The sequence below is a fragment of the Paroedura picta genome, chromosome 2 (assembly GCF_049243985.1).
Source record: "Paroedura picta isolate Pp20150507F chromosome 2, Ppicta_v3.0, whole genome shotgun sequence".
Taxonomy (NCBI): Eukaryota; Metazoa; Chordata; class Lepidosauria; order Squamata; family Gekkonidae; genus Paroedura; species Paroedura picta.
Window position 1 is genome coordinate 20334407 of NC_135370.1, and position 18562 is coordinate 20352968.

General features: G+C 43.8%; 1 protein-coding gene across 1 annotated transcript in view; it reads right to left on the bottom strand.

The window, feature by feature from the left end:
* The window catches only part of LOC143829077 (aldehyde oxidase-like), a 69618-nt gene that overhangs the window by 48846 nt on the left and 2210 nt on the right, over positions 1–18562 (bottom strand). Inside the window, exons 2-12 of the mRNA XM_077319378.1 lie at positions 15236–15341; positions 13360–13468; positions 12214–12340; positions 11642–11703; positions 11396–11485; positions 10384–10464; positions 6643–6787; positions 5734–5826; positions 4099–4250; positions 3092–3185; positions 1299–1408 (exon numbers count right to left, since the gene is read on the bottom strand). Of these exons, the coding sequence (XP_077175493.1) occupies positions 1299–1408; positions 3092–3185; positions 4099–4250; positions 5734–5826; positions 6643–6787; positions 10384–10464; positions 11396–11485; positions 11642–11703; positions 12214–12340; positions 13360–13468; positions 15236–15341 (1169 nt within the window). The remainder of the gene's footprint in view (positions 1–1298; positions 1409–3091; positions 3186–4098; positions 4251–5733; positions 5827–6642; positions 6788–10383; positions 10465–11395; positions 11486–11641; positions 11704–12213; positions 12341–13359; positions 13469–15235; positions 15342–18562) is intronic.

Sequence of the window (18562 nt, forward strand, 5' to 3'; positions counted from 1 at the left end):
CCAAATCTCAACACTGTAAAAAGTATATCTTTCCCAGAACTCTCTGTCTTTTTTGTTTTTTGTTTTGGTATGGTTGTCTGCTTTCTCATTTTTGTTCATGCTTATTTTATTTATACTTCAATTTATTGATCGCCCCTCCCTGAAAGCAGCCTCAGGGCGGCTTACGACAAACACCATCCCATAAAGAAAGTTTTCCAATGCTGGGGCTACTGAATCTTCCCCAGTTTGCTACCAGTTCTTTTCCCGGTGATTTTACACAGCTGCCAATGTAAGCAAACCAGGGCATTTTTCTTTGTAGACCACATAAGCGATTACGTAAGACACCTGAGACAGCAGGAGTCACTGCAATCAGTCTGAATGATTTTGGATGTAAAACAGCAGCCAGGCTTGTTAATTGGCTCTTCCTGGCCAGGCCTTTTCTGATCTCAACAGATTCTGGGCGCTAAGCAAGGTCAGCCCTGCTTAGCACTTGGATGGGAGACCACTGAGAAAGGCTAGGGTTGTGAGGCAGGCAACGCCAAAGCACCTCTGGAGGTCTCTCGCCTAGAAAACTCTGGTGGGTCCCCAGAAGTCAGCTGCAACTTGATGGCATTTTCCATCACGAATCACAGCCACAACCCACAAGAAGCACCATATGCATCTGTGGACCTTACCTATTTGTGGACCCATGGACCTCTGCATTTCATTTATACAAATAAAGTATAGAGTATACACCAGGCATCTGGTTGAGGTCGACCCGGGCCATCACTTCCTTAAGAGCCCTGCTCCTGAGCCCCCTCCTAGGGTCTCACACCTTCATTCATTGATAAAGCAGCAAGACGAACATCAAAAACAGGGGTCTCCATCCTGGTGCCCGTGGGCCGCATGGTGCCCACCGACATTTCCCCTGGAGCCCACTAAGCGTTTTTAGAAAGCCGGTGGGATCAGGGAGGGCTTTTAGCCAGCAAGGCTTCTGAATGGTCACTGGGGGTTTCAAGGGATGCGCAGATTTTCAAAAATGTTGCTTTGGCAGCAGTTGAGACCACAGCAGCAGGATCTTCACCATGTGACCAAAGGTAACCTGTGGCATGCAATGTCAAAATTCCGAAGGCTGAGGACCCCAGATCTCAAAGATTCAAATGTGCCTCCTTGCACAGTGGTGGCTGCTTTTCAAAATATATCTTTGGCGCTGGCAGGAAAATAAAGGCCGTGGGGGAACAAGAGGGGGGGCATGCCGAGATCTCTCTCTTTTCAGACCAGCAAAACGTACTTTCTGAAATGTTTATCTTTCCTAGAAAGGGGGGAAGGGAGACACTTACTTTACTGGAATGCGGAATGTGAACAGATACTAGGATCTCGTCTGGTTCCAGGGTATCGTTTCCAAGCCCATCAGCAAAAAGATCAGCTGCAGGAATCTGTCGCATTCTTTCTAGTGGAGGAAATAGAGAGTCTAAACTGGTAATCCCCAAGGTGGTGCCCGTGAATACCCGTTGACGCTTTTTCTGGCACCCACTAAGTGTTCTTAGGAAGCGGGCAGGGCCAGGTAGGGCTTTTATCCAGCAAGGCTTCTGATAGACTTTCGGAAATTTAACTAGCTGTGTGCATGTTTTAAAATGTTGCTTTGGCAGCAGCCCAAGGGCCTGTCCTGTGTGGCTGAAATTCAGCTGTGGCAGCCATGTTGTGGCAGGCTCCGCCTCCTGCAGCGACCATTTTGAGGCAGCCATTTTGTTGCTGAGCCTACCATGCTGTGTCAGAATTCCAAATGTGCTCACGAGCTCAAAAGGGTTGGGGACCTCTACTCTAAATCATGAAAAATACATGTCCAAGAAATTCAGAAAGAATCTGCCAAGCCATTTGAGCTGCCTGGGCTGGGGTTTCTGGCCTTTATTTCATTTAAAGATCTCAAAAGAGAAGTAGAGAAATTCAATGCAATACTTTCATACTTATGTGACAAGACTAGTAACTCTCCCCTTCTTTCCTACAGTCAGGAAGGAAGAGCGCCAGAACCCTATTCGAAGTCACTCTTCAAAGAGGAGAGCACAGTGCTGGGAGATCGGTATATAAATATAATAAATAAAATAAATACATATATAAAATATAAAATAATCAGTGTGCTTAAACATTGTGAGGCAAAGTTAAATATATCATGCCTAAGCATGCCAAACTTTTTTTCCTCCATGGAAGAGACATGTGAATGACACTTGTTCGTCACCAGGTATCTAAGCAACTTTCTGACATGGGAGGCCCTGGCCACCCCGATCTTGTCACATCTTGGAAGATAAGCTGGGTTAGCTATCAGTTTCCTTGGTTCACAGAGAGGCAACAAAACAGCCAGCTGTGGATTATCCCCCATCTGGGGAAGGAGACTTGATGTCTCGAGAGTCTGCGCCTAAACGATCAAAGGCCTCCCCTATTTGAACCCCTGTTCCCGCCTGAACCCCCAAACCCGCTTTTCCTTTACACTTCATGGAGTTGTGTTGGGATTTCATCTGAGAGGGTCTCTTCCACGCATTAGAATCCTCGAGCTGTGACAGCTCAGTCAGAAGCACAGCCTGAATTCTGTTTTTAAGACTCTACAAGCTACAGACTTGGGCACTTCTCATTGTTCCTTGGAGAAACTTGTAATCTCCTAAACTCCACACACAACCTTTGTTGTGCACTGTGTCCCTACCCCAAGGAAGACATCTGGACAACTCTGTTTTGTGATATTTGGTTGATGCTACTAAATGGCAATATAGAATTGTTCTCAGCATTTTTGGTGGACTAGTCAAGTCATCTGCAGTCTGAACATTTATTTAACCAGCAAATGGCCTTCTAAGACTCTACCAAATATTCCATAATTTGTAAAAAGCAATGGCAACTGATAATAAATAATACATTAATTACTTGGAGAGGCCATGGCTCAATGATAAAGCATCTGTTCAGCATGCAGAAGGTCTCTGGTTCAATCCCGGGCAACTCCAGTTGAAAGGACCAGGTAATGGGTGATGTGAAAGATCTCTACCTGAGACCCTGGAGAGCGGCTGCCAGTCAGACTGGCCAAAACTGACACTGAAGGACCAAAGAACTGATTCAGTACACAGTAGATCCATAACTGTGTCCTTGACCTCACCTTGTGATGCCACATTGAGGACGCAGTTTCCAACAGCTAGAACAGGATTGATGTCTGATGTTGGACTTCTACTTACGATATTTCCTCCAAAAGACTAAGACAGACATAAAAGAACAAAAGGATAATATAGTTGAAGTATCTTTAAAAATGCCCACAAAATCTATATTCACTGAAGAGATGATAATTACAGTAAACACCGTCCATTGTATGTGAACTGAACCAATGTTTATTTGCAAAAAATATGGCCCAAGAATTCCCCCATGGTTATTATCATATTCCAGAGGATACAATGAATTAAATGATTGGAAGCTAATTCTGGATATAGACATGAAACCAAATAAATTCATGCTGCCTTTGGTTCCTTCCTGGCTAATGGCTAATGTAAAGCCATGAGAAGAGCCTCTTGTGGCGCAGAGTGGTAAGGCAGCGATATGCTGTCTGAAGCTGTCTGCCCATGAGGTTGGGAGTTCAATCCCAGCAGCCGGCTCAAGGTTGACTCAGCCTTCCATCCTTCCGAGGTCGGTAAAATGAGTACCCAGCTTGCTGGGGGGTAAACGGTAATGACTGGGGAAGGCACTGGCAAACCACCCCGTATTGAGTCTGCCATGAAAACGCTGGAGGGCGTCACCCCAAGGGTCAGACATGACTCAGTGCTTGCACAGGGGATACCTTTACCTTTACCTTTAAAGCCATGAGAATTTGTGGATAAAAATTGAGTATAATTGCTTAAATAAGATGTCGTAAACATGTTCCTCCTTGTTGCCCACAACTACTTGTGGATTACTGAAAGAAGGTACGAAATATAGTGTATTGCTATTAATAGTCAGGAAAATACACACTGAAAAAGAAAACCAATTGAGCAAAGATGCTTATTCTATCGATAATAATTTTTCTGCCAGGTTCCTAAAACCTCTGTGTCAAGTGCATGGAATCCTAAACACAGGCTATTTGCACTTTTTACAAAACACTCAAGTTGTTAACTTGTTATCTGGACCAAAGAAACATACAGCTACATTGCGGATCTGCTGCCCGGCCAGAGTTTTTATCTGTTGCAGAAGGGCACAGAAGAGCTTAGTCTTCTCTGCTGGAAGTTGCAAAATGGCATTTGTCAGAATGTCTTTCACCAAGGTCAGACTACAGGCGGCTCCAAGGAGTAGCCCTGAAAAGAACAAAAGTGAATAACTAAGAATCAACTTACTGGCACACTTTTTAGGCCAATTCATCTGCACTAGACTCCTTCACACAGCAAAATCAGTAACAAGCCACTATAAGGAAGACATTCTTGAATGCCTCTTTCATGAAGTTCCCAGAAGGCTTTTTTTAACCCTATCACAGGATGGAAATTCAAGGAAACATTTCGGTGACCCAAGCTTGGTGTACAAAGAGAAGTTATGCCACTCTCTACTGAACGGCTACAACCCTGAAATTACTACTGAGGTTGAAAAATTTCAGGTGAAAGCTGGGTTGATTATAGCTCATTTTAACTTTTAAGGTGTGTTAATTATCCTATTTTAAGTTGTTTTCTGTTGCCCCAGAGGGTCTGACCAGAACCAGTGGACTGAAATTAATTCAAAACAATTTTCAGCTAAACATCCGGAAGAAGTCCCTGACAGCTAGAGTGGTTCCTCCGTGGAACAGGCTTCTTCAGGAGGTGGCGGGTTCTTCTTCCTTGGAAGTTTTTAACCAGAGGCTAGAGAGCCACCTCACAGAAATGCTGATTCTGTGAATTTAGGCAAATTGTAAGTGGGTGGGCAGGAAGGAATGTGCCAGTGTTTGTCTCTTGTGGCCCTTTCTTGCATACCCAGGGAATTGCTGATTGCCACTGTTGGATGGTAGGTGAATTTCCTCCAGGCCAAGCTGGATTCTGGAGATTTTTGGTGGAGGGATCACTTGGGAATGAAATTGGGGTCCCTGTGGGTGGGTAGGTAGTTGTGAGTTTCTGCATTGTGCAGGGGATTGGACTAGATAAGCCTGGAGGTCCCTTCCAACTCTGTGATGCTACGATTCATTTTCTTATGTTTAGTTATTTTAAGGTATGGAATATATACAGCATTAAGGTGTCAGTTTCAGATTATTTTAAATCAGGTTTATTTTTTTTGTATTTATTATTAAATTTCTATATCGTCTCTCTTGGCCCAGCCGGCTCTTGGCAGTTTACATTAAAATATATAAAAACCATTAAAACCAACACAATCAATACAGTTAATACAGAACTATGGGGGGAAAGATGCCAAAGAAGGATGACCTGTGCAGTGACATTTCATCAAATGGAAATTCAATGCCATTTTTGTCAGTCTTGGAACTTTTCAGCATTAAATCAGATGCACAAAAACAGCCGCCCAATAGAAAAATAAAATTTGAAACATTGCGAATGTGCGTCCAAATCAATCCAAAGCCATGAACATCAGAAGACAATTTCATGTATCACCAGATACATGAAGTCCAGATCTCCAGTGTTTTTCCAATTCAAAAGTAATCACATTTACATTCACAGTGCTCATATTTCAGAGCTCATACCCAAGACAAAAAGGTACACTGAGGAGAGTGTGGGTAAAATTTTCATAATAACTCCCCCTCTTAAAATCTTGCATGTCATCAACATAACATTGGTAGTCTCCAAGGGACAAATTGGAGGGACTGACCTTCCTCCGTGTGTTTCACCACGTGCAGATCCAATATTCTCGTGGGTGAAATGATAACTGGATGGAATACACCTTTAAATTTCATCTCCGGTCCTAAAAAGAAGAAGAAGATAGCAAGGTTGATAGAAAACAGGGACCAATTTGTAACATACGCATGGAAATGTTTGCTTGTTTTACAAATGTGCCACTTTGGACTGAGCGTTCAGATACTGTCCTACTCAAAAGGGATGTGAAGAATTCAAAATCTAAAGACCATCCAAAGGAACCCAAGAATAAAGAACATTAGATACAACTTTTGGAAAAGTTACCATCAGATTAAATAGACCACTGCCATGATAAAGATAAAGAAACACATCAGATTAACGATGGCTTTAAAGGCTTAGAGAACAAATACAAAGCCAGATGTACTCTCGACTAGAAAGGCGATCTGCATAGTTCTTAAAGAGCTGATTAGCACAAATGAATGAACAGAGACAACATGCCTCAAGTTATGAGGTAAAGTGTGCTGCAGAGAAGCAACCGACTCATAGTTACCCCAAGTTTGACCTCGTGGGCATTTTCAAGGCAAGAGTTGGTTTGCCATTACCTTCCTCTGAACAGCAGCCCCTGTCTTAGTCTCCCATGCAAGTACTGTCCCTGCTTAGACTAGGCTGTTCTGAGCTATTAGAGCTGCTACAGTTATAGGGCGTTATGTATCCGCAAAAATGCTGTTGAAGGACGTGTCTTCCTAGTCAGTACAGGTTATGGCGGAAGACTTCATAGAAACAGTAGCTCAGAGACAGGGAGATGACCTGGTATGTACAAAAACCTGGTCAGGCCATCTAGAAATGGTTTTGGCTGCATCGACGACAGAGTTTCAATGGCTGTCAACAAGAGAAACTATCAAGAATGTAGGAAATGAAACCATACCCACACAAGTGTTCCCTACTATGAGAGGAGCCAGGGGATACTTGGCTTTCAGCTCCAGAAGTTCCTTAAGATCGACGGGCGAAATCCATGTCGTTCTTTCCCCGCGGAAGACCAGCGTTTGCGCAGTTTGACACTCTGCCATTCGCTGTAAGGGGGACAAAATTATGTCGGCGTTCAAACCATGAAAAAAGGACGATTCGAAATGAATATGATAAGAAAAAAAAGAACCTACCTTAGGCTATGATTAACATTTATACAATTTAACAATAAATACAAATAGAAATCTTATCTCTTCTTTTAATCGTCATAAAACAACCAAAACGGCCTCCAGATTTAAACTGATTTCAAAGTGGCATTTTCATCAGTGGTTGTTTTTCCAACTTAATATTTGCTGATGGACTAGACCATGGGTAGTCAAACTGCGGCCCTCCAGATGTCCATGGACTACAATTCCCAGGAGCCCCTGCCAGCATTCGCTTGTAGTCCATGGACATCTGGAGGGCCGCAGTTTGACTACCCCTGGTCTAGTCCTTCACTATGATCTATTCTTCTTCACAGAATTTAAAGAATATATATATATTGGCCTTTGGTTGTTTTATGATGATTTAAAGAAGAGATAAGACATTTCTATTTGTTATTTTTATTGTTAAACTGTTTAAATGTTAGTTATAGCCTAGGGTAAGTTATTTTTTCTGTTCAAACCACAGCAATGGTGTTCTTTTTACAGAAGAAACTACCTGTTACTCTTCACACAAGTTGACAATGGGGACTGACAGCCATGTTGCAGGCTCAAGCCCCTGATGGCAACTTGGGGGTGAAAGCAGAGCAAAGGGCCGATATGGATCGGAACCAGAGCAAAGTCTCTGTCTTCCCTGTGCTGCTTGCAGGGGCCAAAAGGGCCCAGGGCTCATGCTGTGGGGAGGTGCTATTTGCCCCATCAGGAGTTTGCACATGCCAACAGTTCTACAAAGAGTGTCTTATTATTTCACTAGTGCAAAATGTCAATTTCCTTCAGCTCTTTCCTGCTGATTTTGCACAGTAGCTTGGGAGTTCAAGCGCTCCTCAACTCTCAGGGAACTCTGTTTGCTTAGTTGCTTGAATCTTTGAAAGTTAATTAAAAACAGTGAGAGAAAAGTTAAGACTAACTGCTTTTTAATAGAAGTTAAGAGGGGAAAGTAGCCTTCTTATCTAACTCATTGGCTGGCTGATTTGCAGTTGCGTTGATTATTTCGTATTTGGAGAACCACCAATCATCCGGACAGCAGTTATATGATTATGAAATTACAGGTTCAGAAAAAGATATTTCTCTCTCAATATGCCAAACTGTGATAAGCAAATCAGTTTTCTCTGGGGAGAAGTCTCAGAAGATTAGGGATTATCAGATTTCTGGTGTGTGACTTGGGCTTTTTGAGAATCCTTAAAAGCAGTGTACAAAAAATTAAAACCTAGCTAATTTTTTTTAATTACTCACTATAATATGATTGCGTAATGGAACGTTGACCATTTTAGCATCTATATTTACAGTTAACTAATTTTACATGCTTGCATTTCTTACCGTCTGGCATCATAAAGAGAACTATTTATTTTCTCAATAAAAGATAAAGCTGTGCAGCTGTTCAGCCCAGTTTGCTGTTTATAGTTCAGACAACCAAACTCACACTTCTTTGTGCCATCAGATTAAAAGGCTGAAAGGTGAAACCTGAAGAACTCGGCCACTAAATGGTTTGCATAAGCAAAGCTTTTTACAATTGTTCTGTCCAGGATCTTTAATTGAACACATGAAACAGGCTTTTAATGAATCAGACCCTGAGTCCATCAAAAAACACATATTCCTGACAAGTGCTCAGCCAATCTCTTCCTAAGAATTTCCCACAAAGGCTGTACCACCCTCCAAGGCAGCATATTCATCTACAAACAGCCCTCTCCATCAGAAAATGGCTTCTAATATTTAAGTGGAACCTCGTTTCCCATAATTTGAACCCACCGCTCCCAGGCCTTGTCTCTAAAGCTGCAGTAAATAAGATCATAGAATCATAGTTGGAAGGGACCTCCTGGGTCATCTAGTCCAACCCCCTGCACTATGCAGGACACACACAACCCTATCGTTCATCCACTGTAACCTGCCACCCTCTTGAGCCTTCACAGAAACAGCCTCTCTGTCAGATGGCTATCCAGCCTCTGTTTAAAAATTTCTAAAGATGGAGAACCCACCACCTCCCGAGGAAGCCTGTTCCACTGAGGAACCGCTCTAGCTGTCAAGAACTTCTTCTGGATGTTTAGATGGAATTTCTTTTAGATTAATTTCATCCCATTGGTTCTGATTCATCCCTCTGGGGCCATAGAACAACTCTGCTCCATACTCTATATGGCCACCTTTTAAATACTTGAAGATGGTTATCAGATCCCCTCTCAGTTGTCTCCTCTCCAGGCTAAACAGATGGTCCCCTCTTCAATGTCTCTAACTTTTACGCAGTTAAACACTGCTATCAAATCACTCCTCACCCTCCTCATTTTCAAGCAACACCCAATTCCCTCAACCTCTCATCATAAGGCATGGTTTCCAACCCTTCAGCCATCCCAGTTGGCATCCCAGAGGAGAGGAGAGGAGAGGAGAGGAGAGGAGAGGAGAGGAGAGGAGAGGAGAGGAGAGGAGAGGAGAGGAGAGGAGAGGAGAGGAGAGGAGAGGAGAGGAGAGGAGAGGAGAGGAGAGGAGAGGAGAGGAGAGGAGAGGAGAGGAGAGGAGAGGAGAGGAGAGGAAGACCTGGTTTTTATCCTCCATTTTTCACTACCTGAAGGAGACACAAAGTGGCTTACAATCCCTTTTCTTTCCTCCCCCTACAACAGAAATCCTGTGAGGTAGGTGAGGCTGGGAGAGCTGTGACAGAACTGTTTTGTGAGAACACTTCTAACAGAACTGTGACTGACCCAAGGTCACCCGGCTGGCTGCATGTGGAGGAGTCGGTACTCAAACACAGCTCTCCAGATTAGAGGTTACAGTTTTCTGCGATTACAGATGTAATTCTATACAGTGGTACCTCATTCTACATTCATTTAAATCAGTGGTCATGTCTAAGACAGAGCAACAGCAATTATATGGCCTTCTGTAGATCAGAAGCTATTACCAACAGATAGAATTTGTTGAAGCTCCAAAGCTGCAGTATATCTAACTGTCAAAATCGCTGCCAAATTACCAACTGGTAGGCCCTACCTTACTCTCTTCCTGTTCTTTTGTTTTGTAAAAGTCTGGCAGGTTGCAGCCTGGAAATATCCTAAAATGATCTACCCAGAAGCAAGTTTCATGTTATTCAGTGGGGCTAGTCTCATAACCGTGTCCTTAGGACCACAAATTTAGCAATCCACTTATCCAATTGTAACATCATTGATTAAGCCATCCCATTTACCCAATAGCTAGCACCATGTAGTAGTTAGGAATGTCAGACTAGTATCCGGGAGTCCCAGGTTCAAATCTCCCCTTGGGCCACAGAAGCTCACTGGGGGATCTTGGGCCAGTCACGCACTGTCAGGCTACCCTACCTCACAGGGTTGTGGTGATGAGAACATGGAAGAAAGGAGAATGGTGTAAGCTGCCTTCGGTCCCCTTGGGAAGAAAGGTGGGGTGCAAATGAATGAAATACATATAAATTAATGAAAATAAAGTATCAGCCTCCCATTTCCCTGCATAATGAGGATCCGCTCTAAGCCTTAAAACATTGCTCAATACAAACCCCGTCTAGTTTTTACCATGAGTTCCGGAGGAAATATTGGCTCTTGGGTGGGGTCCAAAGGCTGAAATTCTTCTGCTGAAAACAACGCTGTGCAAATCTTTAAAAGGGGGAAAAGAAAAATAACATGGCTGGTGAGCAAAAGTGACCTCGTCAACCTGGGAATGGGTGGGAGTGTGTGAAATACCACTGAAATCAACACTCTTTTCTTCATACACGAAGTTGCTTTGTACTGAATCTGATCCTTGGTCCATCAAGGCCCCTGCTGTTCACTCAGACTGGCTGCAGCTCTCTAGGGTCTCGGGTAAAAGGTCTATTCCCATCACCTACTACCTGATCCCTTCAACTGATGATGCTGGTGATTGAATCTGGGGCTTCCTGCCTGCCAAGCAGATACTGTACCATTGAACCACAGCTACTCTCTAAGAAACTTGGTGGAAACAGCTCCCGGAAGAGCTGAGGGCCCTGACGGAACTCTCTCAGTTCCGCAGGGCCTGTAAAATGGAGCTCTTCCGCCCGGTCTTTGGTTGAGGCTGGGTTGCAGGGACAATTGTGGCCCCTCGTCCGGCCAGCGCTACTCCATTCTGCGATCTTGTACCTGTGGTGGTTTGTTTGTAAATTGGGGAAGGATTGGGGGGTTATGCTGCCATATTGGGGGGTTTTTATGGGTTCCCCCCAGTGTTTCCCCTGCCCCAAAAAGCCTTCTCTCTCCCCCACCCCCTAGCCTCCCTGGGGCAGGGGAGGGTGCCACTAGCACCCATTGTATTTTACAATACAACGGGTTTTTTAGCTAGTCTAAACGGTAATGACTGGGGAAGGCACTGGCAAACCACCCCGTATTGAGTCTGCCATGAAAACGCTGGAGGGCGTCACCCCAAGGGTCAGACATGACCCAGTGCTTGTACAGGGGATACCTTTACCTTTAAATAAATAAATGAACAACATCCTGGCATTGCAAATCGCAAACAAAAAAACCCTTTCCAGTCATGCAATTAATGAACAGGGAAGCAATATACTAATCTGTAACCCACCTTCCTGTCTTTGTTAGGTAACGAAGGTAAGCCATCGTCTTCCTCCAAGCAGCAGCCCCCTTTCCCCTCATTTTGGCAGCAAAATGCTTCCTGAAACATAAAGTATCATTGCAGCAATGACCTTTTACCAAAGGACTTCAGCTGAGCAGAGAACAGCTTGGTCTGAACGCTTTACTCCACTCCTTCATGATTAGGCCGCTTCCGAGCCTGCCCCTCAGGGACGCCATTTTGTCACCCTCCACTTACCCCACAGAAGGTTTTATAGCCATCTATAATGGGCCGGTAACCAGTGCAGCGACACAAATTCCCTAATGAAACGATAAAAATAAAACTGTTACTCTTAATTGGAGGGATATATCAATAATCCTTTTGGTACTGTCCATAGAGTTTTCAAAGAATTGAGGCTTTTGAACTCTGGTGCTGGAGAAGACTATTCTTGTGGTTCCCTTGGACTGCAAGGCGAACAAACCGGTCAGTGCTAGAGGAGATCAGCCCTGACTGCTCCTTAGAAGGCCAGATCCTGAAGATGAAACTCAAATACTTTGGCCACCTCATGAGAAGGAAGGACTCCCTGGAGAAGAGCCTAATGCTGGGAGCGATTGAGGGCAAAAGAAGAAGGGGACGACAGAGAATGAGGTGGCTGGATGGAGTCACTAAAGCAGTCGGTGGGAGCTTAAATGGACTCCGGGGAATGGTAGAGGACAGGAAGGCCTGGAGGATCATTGTCCATGGCGTTACGATGGGTCGGACACGACTTCACAACGAACAACGACAATCAATAATCCATTTTGCTTCTCAGTCCTCACAAGGGCGTTTACCTGCCAGAGCTTCCATGATCTGTTCGTTTGACGGTTCTGTCTCATTGCGCAGTAAAGCATAGATGGACATCACCATTCCTGGGGTGCAGAAGCCACATTGAGAGCCATGGCTTTTAGCTATCCGTTCCTGGGACAATGTAAAAACAGCTGCAGGGTAACTAAATTCCCTTATTCAGATTATTTTTTAAAGACCATAATTAAACAAATATTATTCTAAGATGTTCCCCAGTGGATGCAGTTAATTACTATTCAGCTTTCTGGACAAAAGCCACCCCTCCCACGCAAAAGAAACCTATACAGGTATTGTGGTCCACATGAAATTAGAACAGTCTCTTACTTTGGGTTCCATTTGTCCTTTTAATGCTTTTATTTACGACTGTCCTAGGCAGCTCACACACATGCAATTAAACAGCAATAAAACCACACAGCAAGAGCTACCCCCTCTGCCAGAAATGGAATCCAAATCCACAGTGCAGGAGCAAGGGCTGCATTTTGCACAATAAGTTGGTTGACAGGTTCCAAGAGGTACTAAATTGCTCTTTGCAGGAGGGGAAATTTCTGACCACTTTGAAAGAGGTGTCTGTGATATTGATGATCGCTACGTATTTTCAGGATGTCTTAGAGGAGGAGAATTATCTAGATCAGTGGTTCTCAACCTTCCTAATGCCGCAACCGTTTAATACAAGTTCTTTGTGTTGTGGTGACCCCACCCATAAAATCATGCAAGGGTTCTTTCACAGAAATAAAACCGAATCTGACCAATGGCATGAAGATCCAGTGTTCATGATTGTATATAAAATGTTTCTTTTCCGGGGGCGCTGCTAGAGTGCCTGGCGGCAGAAGGAGCAGCATCATTGGTGGCCCCCTGGCCAAGCTGCTCATCCTCCGCGACCCCTGTGAAAGGGTCATTCAACCCCCAAAGGGGTCCTGACCCTCAGGTTGAGAACCACTGATCTAGACCTATTTCAGTTTGGCTTTAGGCCTCAGTTTGGGACAGAGAAGGACTTGGTTGGCTTGTTACCTTGTTAGGCCCTTATATTGCTATATTGTCTGAACTGTAGGCCACCTCGAACAGAACTCCGAAGAGGTGGCAGACAAATATCCAAAATGAAGAATTATTTATACACTCACACTGTGTGTATTTACCTGAGCTGGATGAATCCTGGTTTTGATGCTTCCGACTCCTTCCACAGTGACAACAGCGCAGCCATACAGTGAACATAAGGGAAGCAAGCATGCGTTGGCGGAATAATGACTTGGATCGTAAAGGAGAATATAGCTAGCATTTATCACATATAGTCATCTACCTGTACCCTGTACGATACCTTTACCCAGATGGTCTACACTAGCCTGACCTCATCGTATCACAGAAGCTAAGCAGAGTCAGCCCTAGTTAGAACTTGGATGGAAATCACCAAGGAATACTAGGGTGATACACAGAGGCCAACAATAACCAACCACCCCTGAAAGTCTCCTGAAAGTCTCTTGAAAGACTCTTGAAAACTCTACAAGGTCCCAGTAAGCTGGCTGCAACATGATGTCGAATACAAACAAACAAAATGGTGTTATTACTGTCGTGCGGGGATGATAATTCTAAGTACATTACCCTGAATTTGGGAAATCTTGACATCTACGTCAGCTTGCTGACAATCCCATACTCATATTGTTAACGTCTAAAAATTCACAGAAGGTTGATGAATTCAGTTACCTAATTTGAGATTTGGCATAGGACGTGAAATGAAGGACACCCCCATCTGGTTAAGATACTAAGTCCGATGCCAGTACAACTCCAAGGGATGCTAATACAGCCTACCAAGTAATCCAGAGGAATACCTGCACAGTGTGGTATAGGCACCAACGCAGACCTGGCACTAGAATTTGATGGGGAGACGTTGCAACAGTTTGCCCACTTGGGGGCCCTCAACCATAATAGGGGGGTACTAAATGGTCGCATACGCCATGGTGCTCCAATCCTAACACCACAGCTTAAGTTACCAGCCTGGCTTGAGGCTTGAGAGGATGTTTGTACAGGTCCACCAGCCAGCTTAAGGTTCAAAAGTTGGCATACTAAAACCCACAGATCTTGTACTGTCCCAGTGAAACATTATATCCATGAGAATACTGGTTGTAAGAATCAACATCCCTGGTGAACATAATAGGAGCAAAGCAATAGATGTGTCTTCACTCACAGCCACAAACACATCAATGCTGCAATTTTACATAGTAATTAAATTTGTATCCAGTCACAGCTCTTCAAGAGGAATCCAGCAGGTGAACGGGGGTGCGATGGAGGAAAGACTTGGATATTGGGTACCCCAAAGAAAGGGCACAACTGGGGAACACTTTGCACAAGACCAAGTGGAACTGTTATTAGATAGAGATAGAAGTGTGTATGCACACAAAAGCTTGTATCTCCAATCAAACTTTAGAATCATAGAGCTGGAGGGGATCTCCTGGGTAATCTAGTCCAACCCCCTGCACTATGCAGGACACTCACAACCTTATTGCTCATCCACTGTAACCTGCCACCCCCTTGTACCTTCACAGAATCAGCCTCTCCATCAAATGGCTATCCAGCCTTTGTTTAAAAATCTCCAAAGATGGAGAACCCAACTTTGTTGGTCTTATAGGTGCCAGCTTTGTTCAACTACTAGAGTATACTGCTACTAGGGTATACTGCAGACATTACTAAAGATGTCTCAGTGGAACAGGTTTCCTCAGGAGGTGATGGGTGGCCAGAAGTCAGCTGCAACTTGACAGGACTTTCCACTAAGTGCAGATCACGGTTGGTTTCTGGTGAGGCCCTGACCAAGGATCAAGGATGCTTTTTCCTCCCTCCATGGTCAGACCTCCTTGTCAGTATCACTGCAACCTAATGTTTCATGGTTGCTTAGATGGCAATAGAATGGAGGGATCCATAGTTCATTTTGAGATACAGAAATGGCAGTGCTTTGCCAACAGATTCCCTTGTTCAAAATATATAATTGTTCCACCCAGTTTGCCATCATCCACAGAAGGATACAGGATCTTCTTAGCAACTGGCTCATATCTTGAGATCATCACAGTACATGCACCGCATCCTCCTCCACCGCAGCCATACTTGGTACCCGTGAGACGAACTAGAAGAACTGGAGTTAAGGGTATATGACTGGTATAGAACTCCATGCATTATGGACTACTTCCTTCCTAGACCTCTGAAGTGGCGATCTCAAACTCAACCTCACCACAGCCACATATTTAACGGCAATCAATGTATAAACATGCTATTCTTCGTAGGGCTTTATCGGGATGATGATCAAGTAGACCTTCATTAGTATCTTCTTCTTACTATAAATCAATATTGATCTAATCTTAGTATAGAGACCTCACTGAGAACATGTAACATATGAGAAGCAAATCTGCTAGGCTCACCAGTCCTTTTTCACAATGACAATTCAAAATCCAGGTTCCGAAGTACCTCTGCAATTCTGAAAATTAACATAAAGTTATGATACACTTTCATAACAATTCCAAAAAGCAATTTGCCATATTTACACGAAATAAAATTCCTGTAAAGTCTCCCGACTCACGTTCCCAACAGGGTTACAGACAGGTCCATCATCCCTGGCCAGGTGATTTCAATAGGTACTTAAAGGTGTTGAAACTCTCATGGTTACTTCAGCTTATCACTTAATGGCCTGCCACTGTTGTGAGTAACCAACTGAGAAACCCAGATCAGCAAGATCTGTTTAACAGCTGTCAGCTGATTTTGAATTGTCAATGTGCAAAGGGATTGGTGAGTTGAAATGTTTATATTTGAATTTTGAGTCTTCTATCAAAATGAATCTAAGAAGAAACAAAGAACCAACATCTTTGGAATTTGAATCATTTGTTTATTGTACTCAACTATACAGCTGTGTTTCTCTTTTATAGGTAATTGACACAGTGTAGCCCTTCTTTGTTATTTATTGGAATTATGGCAAAAATGACTTCTGTTAAACAAAACAGCATTGGGGTTTTCAGCACAGACTATGAATCATTTGAAAGTTGGAGGCACTTAGACGTAAATTAAGCATCCATATTTGGTGTGACAAATAAGTGGGTTCCAGAACAAAACTAGTCTGAACTCTCCCTAAAAGCTAAAATTACTAAATTGAGACTATTATATTTAGATGACATCATGAGAAGACTAGAGTCCCTTGAAAAGTCAATAATGCTAGGAAAACGTGAAGGCAGCAGGAAAAGAGATGGACTGACCCAGCAGGAGATGGGATTGGCTCAACAAAAGTAGCCATAGCCTTCAGTTGGAACACCGGAGCAAAGCTGTTAGCAATGGGATGTTTTGGAGGAAGAAGTAGATCTTATATGCCACTTTTCCCTACCAGAAGGAGTCTCAAAGTGGCTTATAATCATCTTCCTTTCATTGATAGGGTCACCATAAGTTGGAAGCTTTGGGAAGAGTTGCCCCCCAAGGTAGCCAGCATTCACTGCCATCACTGACGTGTGGATGGGGTAATCACAGCCGGGGGCCAAACAGAGGGGACCTGCCAGTCTCACAGGGACTACTTAGCCTAGCTTACTCTTGGCCGCTAAGAGTCCTTCAGGCCAATGGTCAGCAGTGAACTTACCCAGTTAGTTAAAAGGTCAGTCCAGGATGGAACTGATGTGATAACGGGGAGAATTTGTGTGAGAAAGATAAGGAGAATTAAGGAGGATAGAGGTCAAAGACAAGCAAAGGCTAATGAGACCGTAGCCCATCACAAGCAGGCTGTTGGCTTATAGCAGGCCATTATCTAAAACCTTGATTGATGAGCTATTTACAACCATGAATGCATATTCTAAAAGAGGATACGTCTTTTCCTCAGATAAGATAGTGTCATCTGCTCTGGATCTGCATTCTTCTCTACTACCTGTAGGGGACAGGGAAAAGCAAATAGTCTTTCTGTTAACTACAGATTCTTTCCTTTGAACATTTACTATGTAAATCTTTCATACCTAGCCAAGATAGTTCTTTGGGTAGATCAGTATGTTCAATTCTAAGTTAAATTCTAAGTGAAACAGATGGGATGGCACAAAGTATTCCCCAATGTGCTGCCTGTGGGTACCACAGCACCTGGCTGACACCTTTCCTGGCACCTCCAATTATTTAGCTAAGCGGGCAGAGCCAGGTGAATCTGATTGGCCTTCTGAGATCTGATTGGATGTGCTGTTTTTTTCTTAAGTTGCTTCATCAGCTGCTGCCCCAGTACAAGAATCTTCACCACACAACGAAAGAAAAGCTGCGTGTGTGCGAGGAAACATTTCTAACCAATATGTTTATTTTATTATTTATTTATTTTATTGGATTTATATGCCACCCTGTCTTCGGAAACTCAGGACATCAAACTAGGCCTGCCAGATTAGAAGCCGCCACTCTTAACAACTGGATCTAAACAGAGCTTTTGTCTGAATTGGTGAAGAGTTATTATCAGAGATGTGCATGACCTCACTCTCTGACACTTTGTGGTTGGCTCCACCACAGGCGACAGCCATTTTGTAACCACACCCTTACCACCCTGTGTCGGAATACCAAAGGTATTCCTGGGATACACAGTAACATGCATTTGCCTCATGCCCACTCTGAGGACCTATGGGACAGAAGCAGACAAAGGAATAGTACAAAAAGCAATCTCAAGGTCCAGATAATATCCAGCAATGTGCCAGCATAGCAACGCTCCAGCTTCATGGAAACCAGGGAGAAAACCAAGTTTGGAGAACTAGGCATGAAAAAAACACACACCCTGTATCATTAAAAACAATGTGCATGCTCTTCTTAAAAAATCAGAATTTGGAGGAGCATATTGGTTGTCTTAGAAACCCAAAGCAGAGAAGATGTGAGTAGAGAAAGCACAGCCTAGAAGAAAGAAGGGAAGGAATGAAAGGAAGCAGAGCTAGAGAAGAGAAGCAAACCCAGCATGGTGACCAGCATGGTTAAAGGATTTACAAGGCATGCAGCACCAGAGCCAACTTAAGGATTCGCAGGGCCTTAGCAGTGCACAACTAGCACTAGGGTTGTGTGCAGTGGCATCCAAATTGGCCGGAGATCCGTGCCTGCGCGTGTGCACCAAGTTGTGCACCGGCACCCGCACCTCCCCCCCCCCGTGGCATGGCGGAGGCTGCATCGACGTGATAGCCCTCTTTAAGTTTTGAAAGGTTGTCATTTGGTGGAGGACAGGATGCTGTTCCCGTTGGCTGCAGAGGAAAGGACATGCAGTAATGGGTTTAAACTTCAAGTACAACGATATAGGCTAGATATCAGGAAAACAATTTTCACAGTCAGATTAGTTCAGCAGTAGAATAGGCTGCCTAAGGAGGTGGTGAGCTCCCCCTC